Source organism: Benincasa hispida, chromosome 7, assembly GCF_027475165.1.
Source record: "Benincasa hispida cultivar pf3 chromosome 7, pf3_genome.v1.1, whole genome shotgun sequence".
NCBI classification, from domain to species: Eukaryota; Viridiplantae; Streptophyta; class Magnoliopsida; order Cucurbitales; family Cucurbitaceae; genus Benincasa; species Benincasa hispida.
Genome location: NC_143484.1, coordinates 45,515,220 through 45,527,261, shown reverse-complemented (window position 1 = coordinate 45,527,261; position 12,042 = coordinate 45,515,220). Strand labels below are relative to the sequence as shown.

The 12,042-nt window shown below is 34.6% G+C and overlaps 1 protein-coding gene and 2 pseudogenes across 3 annotated transcripts in view; 1 reads left to right on the top strand and 2 right to left on the bottom strand.

Moving 5' to 3' along the window:
- The window catches only part of LOC120068800 (pentatricopeptide repeat-containing protein At1g11290, chloroplastic pseudogene), a 42,361-nt pseudogene extending 35,661 nt beyond the window's left edge, over positions 1-6,700 (top strand). Inside the window, exons 2-3 of the transcript XR_016530488.1 lie at positions 2,936-3,035; positions 3,792-6,700. The product of XR_016530488.1 is annotated as a pentatricopeptide repeat-containing protein At1g11290, chloroplastic pseudogene (transcript). The remainder of the gene's footprint in view (positions 1-2,935; positions 3,036-3,791) is intronic.
- LOC120068801 (uncharacterized) lies at positions 4,933-11,732 on the bottom strand. The gene is made up of 2 exons (XM_039020434.2): positions 10,491-11,732; positions 4,933-5,475 (listed from the first exon to the last, which is right to left on the bottom strand). The coding sequence occupies exon 1, from the start codon at positions 11,601-11,603 to the stop codon at positions 10,500-10,502; it is 1,104 nt and encodes a 367-aa protein (XP_038876362.1). The 5' UTR covers positions 11,604-11,732; the 3' UTR covers positions 4,933-5,475; positions 10,491-10,499.
- Positions 6,719-9,461, bottom strand: LOC120068802 (uncharacterized; annotated as a pseudogene). Its single transcript, XR_016530824.1, has one exon. The product of XR_016530824.1 is annotated as an uncharacterized LOC120068802 (transcript).
- Positions 11,733-12,042: the final 310 nt, after the last annotated feature.

Sequence of the window (12,042 nt, the reverse complement as noted above, 5' to 3'; positions counted from 1 at the left end):
CTAAAATATACACTAGAATCAGGTATAGTTTGTTTATAACCGTTACTTATCATAAATGAATCAAATTTCTAGTACCATTTCCTTGGTGCCTATCTAAGCCCATAAAGTCTATTCTTCAACTTACAAACAAGTTCATCTTTCCCTTTTTCTCCAAATCCTTCAAGTTGTTTCATGTAGATGTCTTCATGCAAGTCCCCATATAAAAAAGTAGTTGTTACATCAAGTCACTCTATCTCAAGACCAAGACTTGCTACTAAACCCAACATTGTTCTGATAAATGTCATTTTAACTAACGGAGAGAAGATCTCATCAAAGTCAATGCCCTTTTTCTGGTTGCATTCCTTAACCACTAATCTGGCTTTGTACCTCACTATCTTCTCACCATCCTTCTTGTGAAAGAAAAAAGATTTGAAGTTCTCCTATCGATATCACAATGATCAATTTGTTTGAAGTTTTCTTGAGTTTGAAAAGAATCAAATTTTAAAACAAATTATATAAATATCCTCATTTTTTTTTTGTCTCAATACTCCCATTTCTTCTCTTGTATGTCCAATTCTTATATCAATTTTCTCAACAGACAAAATAAAAACTAAAACTTTAAGTTAAAACATAAAATTCCACAAAACCTTACATGATTACAAAATCAAAATTTTTCTTAAAACATACCAAAATGATAACTAACCAAATACAAAAAAATATATGTATTTGACTATTAACACATACTCAAATACTAACATGACCTCTTGTTAAAACATTTAATTCTAAAGATCTATTGGTACTTCAGTTATTCTTTTTCATCTTGTTACAGTCTATATACCTTAACTAGGTTGGAAATTTTATCAATTTATTTTTTTAGATAAAAAATTTCAAATGCTTACAAAAAGGGGAGTAAGAGTGTAATGAAGAAGAGAAACTGGCTCAATAAGCTTCCCATTTTAGGGATAAGATCGGGTAGATAGTTGAGGACATAGGGTGCAAGATATAATTCACTCCTACCCGCTTTTAGAGATAGTAGAGAGGTTGTTCCCTTAAGTGCTAACTCCGGGTCTTGAATAAGGGGCCCCACCCACTCATTGGCTCGAGAGGGACTTGGCTTAGTGATTAAATCACAAATCAATTGTTCATTAGAGGATCAGTGGGACTTAAGAAGCAAGATGTAATCTCAGGGGTAAAACAACTTTTGGCCCAACGGTTATTACAAACAACCTGTGAAGGGTTAACTTACTAATCATAGTTATATCGAGTGGACATAATATATCTACAGTGAGGGGAGTGCAACTACTGGGCTTTAGTGGAGTGACCCGGTAATTAATGAATGGTGGTTAATTAGGTTCAAGAGTTTAACCGGTTAATCACGGATCGTTGGAGCCCATGATCTGTAGGTCCATGAGGTCCCCCTACTAGCTCATATCGACCTAAATCTTGGAATAGTGTGACGAACGAATTTGAAGTGTTCAAATTCAATTTTTGGAGCAAAGCGGTAAATATATACGATATATTTAACCTATTGTTTAATTGTGAATTAAACATAAAGAAAGAGAAAATAGGAGATATTTAAATAAGATTTAATTATCAAGATTATGAATAGGGATTCATATTCATTAGGATTATTGATGGATTTAATATCAAATTAAATTAATTAAATTGTTTAATTAATTATTTAATATTAATTTAATTTTAAAATTGATTATTAGAATTAATTTTGAAATTAAATGGAATTTGTCAAAATTGCATTTAAAGTCAAATTGTTGATTAGGTTAAAAATACAATAGAAGTCAAATTGTTGACTTTTGACTTTTGAAAGTCAAAAAGTCAAATTTGTTGACTTTGGACTTTGAGAGTCAAACTTTGACCAAGTTAGTGGAAAGATTCAACATTTGTAAGTAGAAAATGTCAACTTTTGCATGACTAAGTGTTGTCTTCTTTTTTAAGACACTTGTCCCACTAAATCTCACTTTGAGTTCGTGGATTTTTTAGTGTCAAATTCTCCTCAAACTCAAAGTTGCATGTTTTGCATGTAATGGTCTTTAAAAGAGGGTGTTTAATGAATTTTAAAATTCTTAGCCATAGTGGAATTTGATGAGATTATATGATAATTTCATAACTTTTTTTCTCTCAAAGTTTTAGCCTTTTTCCTCTCCAAATTAGTCACTCACTAGATCCCACCATCCCATTCTAAGGCCGGAGAATAGTCTGGAAAACTCTCGTGGTGGTCTACGAATTGTTTGTGAGGAGATTGGAGCTAATTTGGAGAAGATTCAAAGTCTACAAGGTTGTATTCTTTTTCCCCTTTTATTGTTTTATTTGCATGCTTATTTTTGTAATTAACCTAATTAGAGTACTTTAGATCCATTTTTCTTCCACTGCGCATGTGTTCATTCCATCAATTTGTATCAGAGCATATGCTTAAAGTACTCAATTTTTGGTTAATTTATGCATATGGTGAGTATTGATTCATGTGATGAATGTTATGTGTGATAAAATGGATAATTTCGGTTTTGGCATCCGTTTTTCCTCTTGGATTGTAATAATTATTGTAATTACCCGATGTTTTATGGGCTTTAAACTGTCGTGAAGGATTTGTAAATTTTCTAGAGTTATTAGAGTCGAAATTAGGGTGTAATTGCTCGGTTCCAGCTAGGAGGACAACTGTAATTTGGTGAATTTTAGCTTCCAGGCCCGAATTAAGCTTCCAGACCCGATTTTTTACCCTCGACCCGACCCGGTTGGCGCTTGACCCGAGCGAAGGATTGCGTGTTGGTTCCCAGACCCGACCCGATCCATCCGGTTGAAAGCCCAGCGCGCTCAGCTGACCCAAGTCCGTGCGCAATTCAGCCCAGCCGCGCCTGCCCTCCGTCCGACCCCCGTGCGCCTGGTGGTGGTGGCTCGACCGGTCCAGATGGTCTGGACCGGTCCAATTCGACTGTTTGATCAGTTTTAACCGGTTTTGGGCTGTTTTTGGGCATTTTGCAGTTTTGAAGGCCGGTTCAAGCATTTTTCAAGCAGTTCGGGCTAGTTCGAAGTATTCGAAGACGGTTTGAGACTGATTTCCGCTTATTATTGTAATAAGTGTAGCTTTTAGCTAGCTTAGGATGCCAAACCCGGTCCATTCTATTGTGTTTATTTAATTATGCATTGTGAATGTATGAATTAAATATTTTATCTATTGTGTGCATATTGTATGCCATGTAGATTTAAAATCCCACCATATGATAAGCATGTAGTAAGCATTGCAAGTATATTATAAATGTTATAATGTATATAGTATGCATGTGTATTATAAGGGGAGTAAGAGTAATGAAGAAGAGAGAGGAAAAAAAAAAGAGAAAATAGAGAAGTACTAGGGTACTAACGGTTTATGTTAATATACTAACCTTAAGAGTATTTTTAACCTTTTGTTTTTTAAAATTTAAGAGTATTTTTTAAAAAATTTGACAACTTAGGGGCATTTTTGATAATTTTCATCCAAAATTAACGATAAGATATTTTTGGACTCTTCTTTTGGAAGTTTAAGAATATTTAGAAACTTTTAAAAGTTCATGGGTATTATTCACACAAAATACAAAGTTTAGGGTATTTTGTGTAATGTAACCTATAATTTGTAATTGATTACATAATACATATTTTAATCTAAAAGATGACTATATGTGATAATCTGAAATGTTGTATTTCTAAATGTAGATAATTTTTTTTAATATAACTATGCATCTTAAGGTTTAAAATTCAAATTTTAAATATATTAAAAACATAAAATTGTTATTTTCAAAATTCGTAAAGACTTCAAATATAAGGGAAAACAAACCATATCCAAAATGGGTTTGCAAAAAAAGGCATTGGAGTTGGTTTCGAGAATGCAAGATGAAGGCCAAAGGCCTGATTCGTTTACATTGATTACTATTTTCCCTGCTGCTGCTGATGTTGGATCGGTAATGGTGGGGAAGTCTATTCATGGGTATGCCATCAGAGCTGGGTTTGCAAAGTTTGTTAATATTTCAACTTCTCTGGTTGATATGTACTCAAAATGTGGGTCAGTGGAGACAGTCAGATTGATTTTTGGTAGAATGCATCAAAAGACTGTTGTGTCATGGAACTTCGTGATGGATGGATATGTGTAAGGTGGTGAACCAGTGATGGCTATTGCAGTTTTTTAGATGTTGGAGGAAGGGATAGAGCTAACTAATGTAACCATTATGGAAGCATTGCATGCCTATGCTGGTTAGGGTAATCTTGAGAAGGGTAAGTTTGTTCATAAGTTCGTGGATCAGTCAAATCTTGGTTTTGACATCTCTATTATGAACTCGTTGATTTCTATGTATTCCAAGTGTAAGAGAGTTGACATTGCTTCTGACATTTTCAACAACTTAAATGGAAGGGCACGTCTCATAGAATGCAAAAATATTGGGTTATACTCAAAATGGAAGAGAGAGTGATGCTTTGAATTGTTTTTCTTAAATGCAGTCTCTAGGTATGAAACCTGATTCATTTACAATGGTAAGTGTGATGCCTATGCTTGCAGAATTATCAGTTACTCGTCAAGCAAAATAGATTCATGAACTAGTTAATAGATATTGTTTGGACAAAAATATTTGTGTGACAACCGCTCTTGTCGACATGTATGCAAAATGTGGAGTGATTCATATGGCAAGGAAGCTTTTCAACATGATAGATGACCAACATGTCATAACATGGAATGCGATGATAAATGGGTATAGAACACATGGACTCAGAAGAGCTGCTTTAGTTCTCTTTGATAAAATGCAAAAGGGAACTGTTAAACCAAATGATGTTACGTATTTATTTATCTCTACTTATAGTCACTCAGGTCTGGTGGACGAAGGACTCCATTATTTCAAGAGCATGAAACAAGACTATGGATTAAAGCCTTCATGAATCACTATGGTGCTATGGTCGACCTTCTTGGTCGAGCTGACAGGATCAAAGAAGAATGGGATTTTATTAAAACATGTCTATTAGTCCAGGGGTTATTGTGTATGGTGCCATGTTGGGTGCTCGTAAAATTCACAAAAATGTTGAATTGGGAGAGAAAGCAGTTAACAAACAGCCATGTCTTACGAGCTAATATTTGTGCATCTGCTTCAAAATAGGGCAAGGTAGATGAAGCAAGAAAAACAATGGACAAGAAAGGGCTTCAGAAAACACCTGGTTGCAGCTTGGTAGAATTGAAAAATGGGGTCCATTCCTTCTACTCAGGGAGCACAATTCATCCACAATCCAAGAGAATATATGCCTTTCTTGAGGAACTTGAGGATGAAATCAAGGCAACTGGCTATGCACCAGACACTAACTCCATTCATGACATGGAAGACGACGTGCAGAAGCAACTTCTCAATAGCCATAGTGAGAATATCACCATTGCTTTTGGTCTTTTAAATACTAGTACTGATATTACGATACATGTCCAAAAGAACCAACGAGTATGTGGAGAATGCCACAATGCAACCATGTATATGTCACCTGTGATTAGAAGGGAGATCATAGTAAGAGATATGCTGAGATTTCATCATTTCAAAAATGAAACTCGTTCTTGTGGTGATTATTGGTGCACTCTTAAGTCTATAATTCTTCATCTCTGTTAGCTGTAGTAACACCCACCATTCATAACATAAAGCAAGAATTTTGTTGTACTTATAATTATACCAACAAAAAGGTAAAAAACGGTTGAAAAGAATTCTTAGGTATTACCATTTTCTTTTCTTTTTTTTTTTCTCAGATGTCAACTCATCAAGAACTCATAATATCATAGGAGAATTAACAAATCCATTGGATTAAATTGAAACTAAACAAATAACACGATAAAGGATTAGCAACTATCTAAGACAAAGTCAATAAATGGCTATCTTTCAATAAGATAGAGAATAAAATTATTTTTATTTTTTTAGTACAATAATGATAGGAGATTTGAACCACAAATGTTTTAGCCACAAACACATCTATAAACCAAAGCTTAGCTTTTGTAAACGAATTGATATAAGTTTTCACCCTTTTATTGTTGATTTTGTATCACGTAAAGTCCATCTTCATTCGATGAAATTAACTAAATGATTTCATTCTCTCCTTTCTACAAGTACCTTTTTTAATTTAGAAAAAAGAAAAAAAAGGAAGGCTCATATGTTAACCTTGCTATTATTCTATTATTATTAACTTTTTATATCCGTGAGTGTTTAGAACAAAACTTACACGCAATTCGACCAATTTCACGGGACAATTGAATAATTATGGTCAAATTGACATGTATTATATCTGGAATGTTCAAATCTCCTCAACCTACTAAAAACCTAGCAAAATAATTGTCTAGAGTCTCATGGCTCTCATCTCACAGTTGGAAGGAAAAAAGCCTCCCCTATTTCAAAATCATTAGATTCAAAATTAGTCTACAAACTTAAAAAAGTTCAAGAAAGAGTAAAAGATTAGGAAGGGAAAAACCAAAGGCCTCCCATTTCAAGATCATTGGAACCAGAAATTAGGCTACATACTTAACAAGCCTAAGAAATGTATAGCAAAAGATTTAGCTAACAGCCGAAAGTTGGAAGGGAAAACAACAGAACTCTCACACTTGCGAGAGGTCTAGAAAAGAAGCAGTGTTCTTTGAAACAGTAGGCTCAATAACAAAAAAAAAAAAAAATGCTCTCCCATTTGAAGACCATGATATGCTGAAATTTAGACTATAAGAAGATTTTTAACTTACAACCATCCAATCCTATAAAACAGATCTGGTTTCGGCTGCGACATTGCCCCAGTATATGTCCATAAGATCTGGGATCTTATCCAAATGCTTAAGAACATAATTCTCCACAAAACTTCTCTCCCATGTAAAAGCAACCAAGCAATCTTTTTGTTCTTCTTAAGAAGATTTGTCACCTTCAAAACCTCATTTTTCACCTTCAATCTGGTATATTGTTCTCCGCTTGTTGAGTCCACACATGAAGAACTTAGGGTAAGAAATTACAGTTCCTGGATCCAACATTGCAGTGTTGAAACAGAAATCTGCAACATCCCTCATTTTCTCATCTGAACAAGCTAAACAAAGTGGGTCTCTCTTGAATGCTGTAAAAATCTCCTTCTCAGACCATCCCAAACTCTTCAAAACATTTATTTTCTTCATCCAAGTTGATTCATTCATTGAAACCATTACTCTAACTGCATAAATAAACATGCGAGCCTTTGGTTCAGTGCCCAATTCTTCCGTTTTCACAACATAAATCCCTCTATCAACCTTTTGCATAATAGCTCTAGGCTGCAGTGCAATCAATTTCGCTATATTCCTAGAAGGTACTCCTTCATTGACTAGAACATTAATGTTAGATTGCATAATACCCTTGAAATCAGAAGTTAAAAGCCACGAAGAACGACGAATAGCAACAGTTACTTGTTCATCCGATTCAAGCATTCCCTTTGTGAAACAAAATGATGGTTTCAACTGAGAATCTAAGCTCCTCAACAAAATCGTAGGGTTCAATAGAATTACCTTAGGAAGTAAAGGACCGACGATCCCGATTTCCTCGAGGAACTCAAATTTAGGCTTCAGATTGTTGGATACTCTCGATTGAAGGATCGAGGTCGCCTCGAGACCAAATTGGCGATCTGCGAATTATCGAATCCATGTGATTTGAAGAAACCGATAATGGCTTCGTACTTGTGGGAGTTTTTTTCATCGAGTTGGAGTGTTTGACAGGCAAGCCCACAAGAATTTTTGAGGAATTCGATAGTAGAGACAGATGGTAAAGGCAATGTAGAACTAGAAACCGTACTGAGGAAACGTTTTTGGATGAAATATGGAAGAAATGTGGAGGAAATTTTAGACATTTTGGGATTGGATTGAAAAACTTCAAGGGTTTTGGTTAGGGTTTTAAGCTCCACGAACATCCGCATTGTGGAAACCGGAAACCCATTTCATGTCTGATTTTGAAGTTTACAGCTCTCGAATTTGGGCGTTTCTATAATATAATTATATATATATGGTGGTATAGGGAGATTTGAAAATAGAAAATATATGGTTGAATTTTTTATGAAAAAATACAATTAGAATTTGTCATGTGGCAATGATTTTTTTAATAAATGAATTGATTTTTTTTATTTACAATGTAATAAAATTGAGATCAAATTAGGTGTCAAGGATATATTTGACCAAATTCCAAAAACAAAAAGTTTTTAAAAGCTATTTTTTTTAGTTTTCAAAATTTGGCTTGATACTTTAGACCATTAGTAAAAAGTAGAAAACAAGGAAAAATTTGAAGGTGAAAGAGTGTCAATAGACTTAATTTTAAAAAATAAAAAATCTAAATCTAAATAATTACCAAATGGGTCATTAATAATTAGGTATTATAATTTCTTACCTTTTCTTAGATGTCAACTCATCAAGAATTTATAGGTGTTTGGCTCACCAACATGAGTTGAGTTGGTAGAATATACCAACTCATTGTTTGGCCCACCAACTTTAAATGTTAGTAGAGTTGAATAGATATATTTTAACAACTCACCCCAACTCTTCCTTTTTCCCATGTTTTCAATGACTTCTGAGAACTAACTCCGGGCTCCAACAACTACCTTTGATGACAACTCCGACCACCAACCCCAGGCTCCGACACCCACCTCCGATGACAACTCCGGCGACTAACTTCGGACTCCGATAACCACCTTCGATGACAATTCTGACAACAAAAATCCGGACTCCGACAACCACCTTCGATGACAGCTTCGACGACCAACTCCGAACTCCAACAACCTTCGCGAGATCAACTCTGACAATAAAGTCTGGCCTCTAACAACCACCTCCAGTGACCCAACTCCGACGACCACCTTCGCACTACCAACTCCGACGACCAATTAGCTCCGACAACAAACTCCAGGGACCAACTCTGACAACTACCTTCATAGGCTCCGACAACCACCTCCGACTACAAACTTCGACGAAAATTACCTTCGATGATCACCTTTGAGCGAGCAACTCCAATGCCCAACTCAAGACTTCGTTAACCACCTTCGACGACAAACTCCAACAGCCAACTCTAATACCACTTTCATGCGGCTGACTTCGGACTCGAACGGTCTCCTCTGACTACAATCTCCAGTAAAAATCATATTTGATGATCAACTTCGACGACCACTTTCGTCGACCAACTTGGGGATTCGGAAACCACCTCCGATGACAAATTTCGACAACCAACTATAATATACTTTCATGTGACAACTTCAGGCTCCGACAACCATCTCCGAGTACAAACTCCAGCAAAAATCATCTCCGATAATCAACTTCAACAACTACTTCCGACTACTATAAGACTGATGACCGTTAAAGTATGTTATAGAACTGTTGATTATATAAAAAAATATATTATTTTGTCTACATTAAATGCAATATTTATACGTGATGAATTCATATATAAAACGAATGTGAAGAATATTTAAATGAAAAGTATGTATGTAGTTGAAAAGTATATAACATATAACAAAAAAATACCATAAAATGAAAAAAAAAATTCCTGGAACATTTTCTAGCAAAAATTAGTGAAAAGTAGATATTTATTCTCTAATGATACTGCAAATTTAGAGGAAATGAAAGTGAAATTGTTGAAGAAATATGGTGACATTCTATTGGTTATTATGATGATGGAAGAGATTTAATTAAAAAAATTCATTACATAGTAAAAATATAGAGCAACAATAGGAAGAAGAAGAAAAAGAAGATGATGATAATGAAATTCATGAAGAAAAATTAGCTAGAATCAAAAGTTTTGATTTCACTTTAGTTTCTCGTTTTATTTAATCATATTTCTATAAATAAAAAAATGTAATGGGTTAATTAGCCTAAAAAAGAAAGAAAGAAAAGTTTTAAAAATTAAAAGAAAAAATTGTAATTCATATTTCATTCAAACAAAGATGGATAGAATTATTGAATAAAAAGGTTTCAAAATAAAAATAGTAATCATAAAAGTATATTATTTAGAGTTCAAAAAACTGCATCACAGGCATATGATCTCAATTCTGCACCCCAAACACAGACATATGAACTCAGACCAAGACATGAATTCCCGACATTTTATCTCAACTCAACGCCCCAAACAACCCCATAATATCATAAGAGATTAACAAAACCACTAGATTAAATTGAAGCTAAACAAATAATATAATAGGGGATTCGTTTTCTTATCACAAATGGCATCTTTCGACAAGATAGAGAATACAATCATTAATTACTTTCAATTTTTTTAGTACAATAAAGATAAGATGGTTCAAACTACAATCTACCGCTGGTTGCTCTAAGAAATATATAGAAAAAGATTTAGCTAACAGCCTCAAATTGGAAGGGAAAACAACAAATCTCTCCCACTTCACTTGAAAAGAGAGAGATCTTGAAAAGCTCAAGAAGCAGTGTTATTTGAAACAGTGGGCTCAATAACAAGAAAAATGCTCTCCCATTTGAACATCATGATGCTGAAATTTAGACTAGAAGAAGATTTTTAACTTACAACCTTCCAATCCTATAGAACAGATCTGGTTTCGGCTGCCACATTGCCCCGGTACATGTCCATAAGATATGGGATATCATCCAAATGCTTAAGAACATAATTCTCCACAAAATTTCTCTCCCCTTGTAAAAGTACCCAAGCAATCTTTTTGTTCTTCTTAAGAAGATTTTTAGCCTTCAAAACCTCAACAACTTTGTACCTCGGCCGGAGCCGCTTGTCGAGTGCACACATGAAGAACTTAGGGTAGGAAATTACAGTTCCTGGATCCAACTTTGCAGTGTTGAAACAGAAATCTGCAACATCCCTCATTTTCTCCTCTGAACAAACTAAACAAAGTGGGTCTCTCTTAAATGCTGCAAAAATCTCCTTCTCAGACCATCCCAAACTCTTCAAAACATTTATTTTCTTCTTCCAAGTTGAATCATTCATTGAAACCATTACTCTAACTGCATGAACAAACATATGAGCGTTTGGTTCAATGCCCAATTCCTTAACGGTTTTCACTGCATAAACCATTCTATCAACCTTTTGCATAATAGCTCTAGGCTGCAGTACAATCAATTTCGCTATATTCCTAGAAGATACTCCTTCACGGACCAGAACATTAATATTAGATTGCATAGTACCTTTGAAATCAGCAGTTAAAAGCCACGAAGAACGACAAATAGCAAAAGTTACTTGTTCATCCGATTCAAGAATTCCCTTTATGAAACAAAATGATGGTTTCAACTGAGAATCTAAGCTCGTTTGCAGAATCCGGGGGTTCGATAGAATTACCTTAGGAAGTAAAGGACCGACGATCCCGATTTCCTCGAGGAACTCAAATTTAGGCTTCAGATTGTTGGATACTCTCGATCGAAGGACCCAAGGTCGCGTCGAGACCAACTTGGCTATCTGCGAATTATCGAATCCATGTGATTTGAAGAAACCGATAATGGCTTCGTACTTGTGGGAGTTTTTTTCATCGATTTGGAGTGTTTGACAGGCAAGCCCACAAGAATTTTTGAGGAATTCGATGGTAGACACAGATGGTAAAGGCAAAGTAGAACTAGAAACCGTATTGAGGAAACGTTTTTGGATGAAATATAGAAGAAATGTGGAGGAAATTTTAGACATTTTGAGATTGGATTGAAAAATTTCAAGTAAGGGTTTTAGTTAGGGTTTTAAGCTCCACGAACATCCGCAGTGCGGAAATCGGAAACCCATTTCATGTCTGATTTCGGAGTATACAGCTCTCAAATTTGGTCGTCCCTATTATTTATATTATATTTATATTATTGTAATTTGAAAATATAAAATATATGGTTTATTATGATTTGTCCAACTTCCCCTTATGATTTTTTTTTCTTTGAGTTTAATGATTTTTTTTCTTGTGAATTCTTGAGGTCTGTGATATGTTCGATAATTTTCCTTTTAAAAATATTATCATTTCACACAATTAAGAGTCACGAGTGCGACATTTATATAATAGAACAATTAATTTTAAATTTTTAATATGTCTATCAGATTTATTTTTTTTAAAAGAAAAATATTTGCTTAATAGTAGATAATTTAC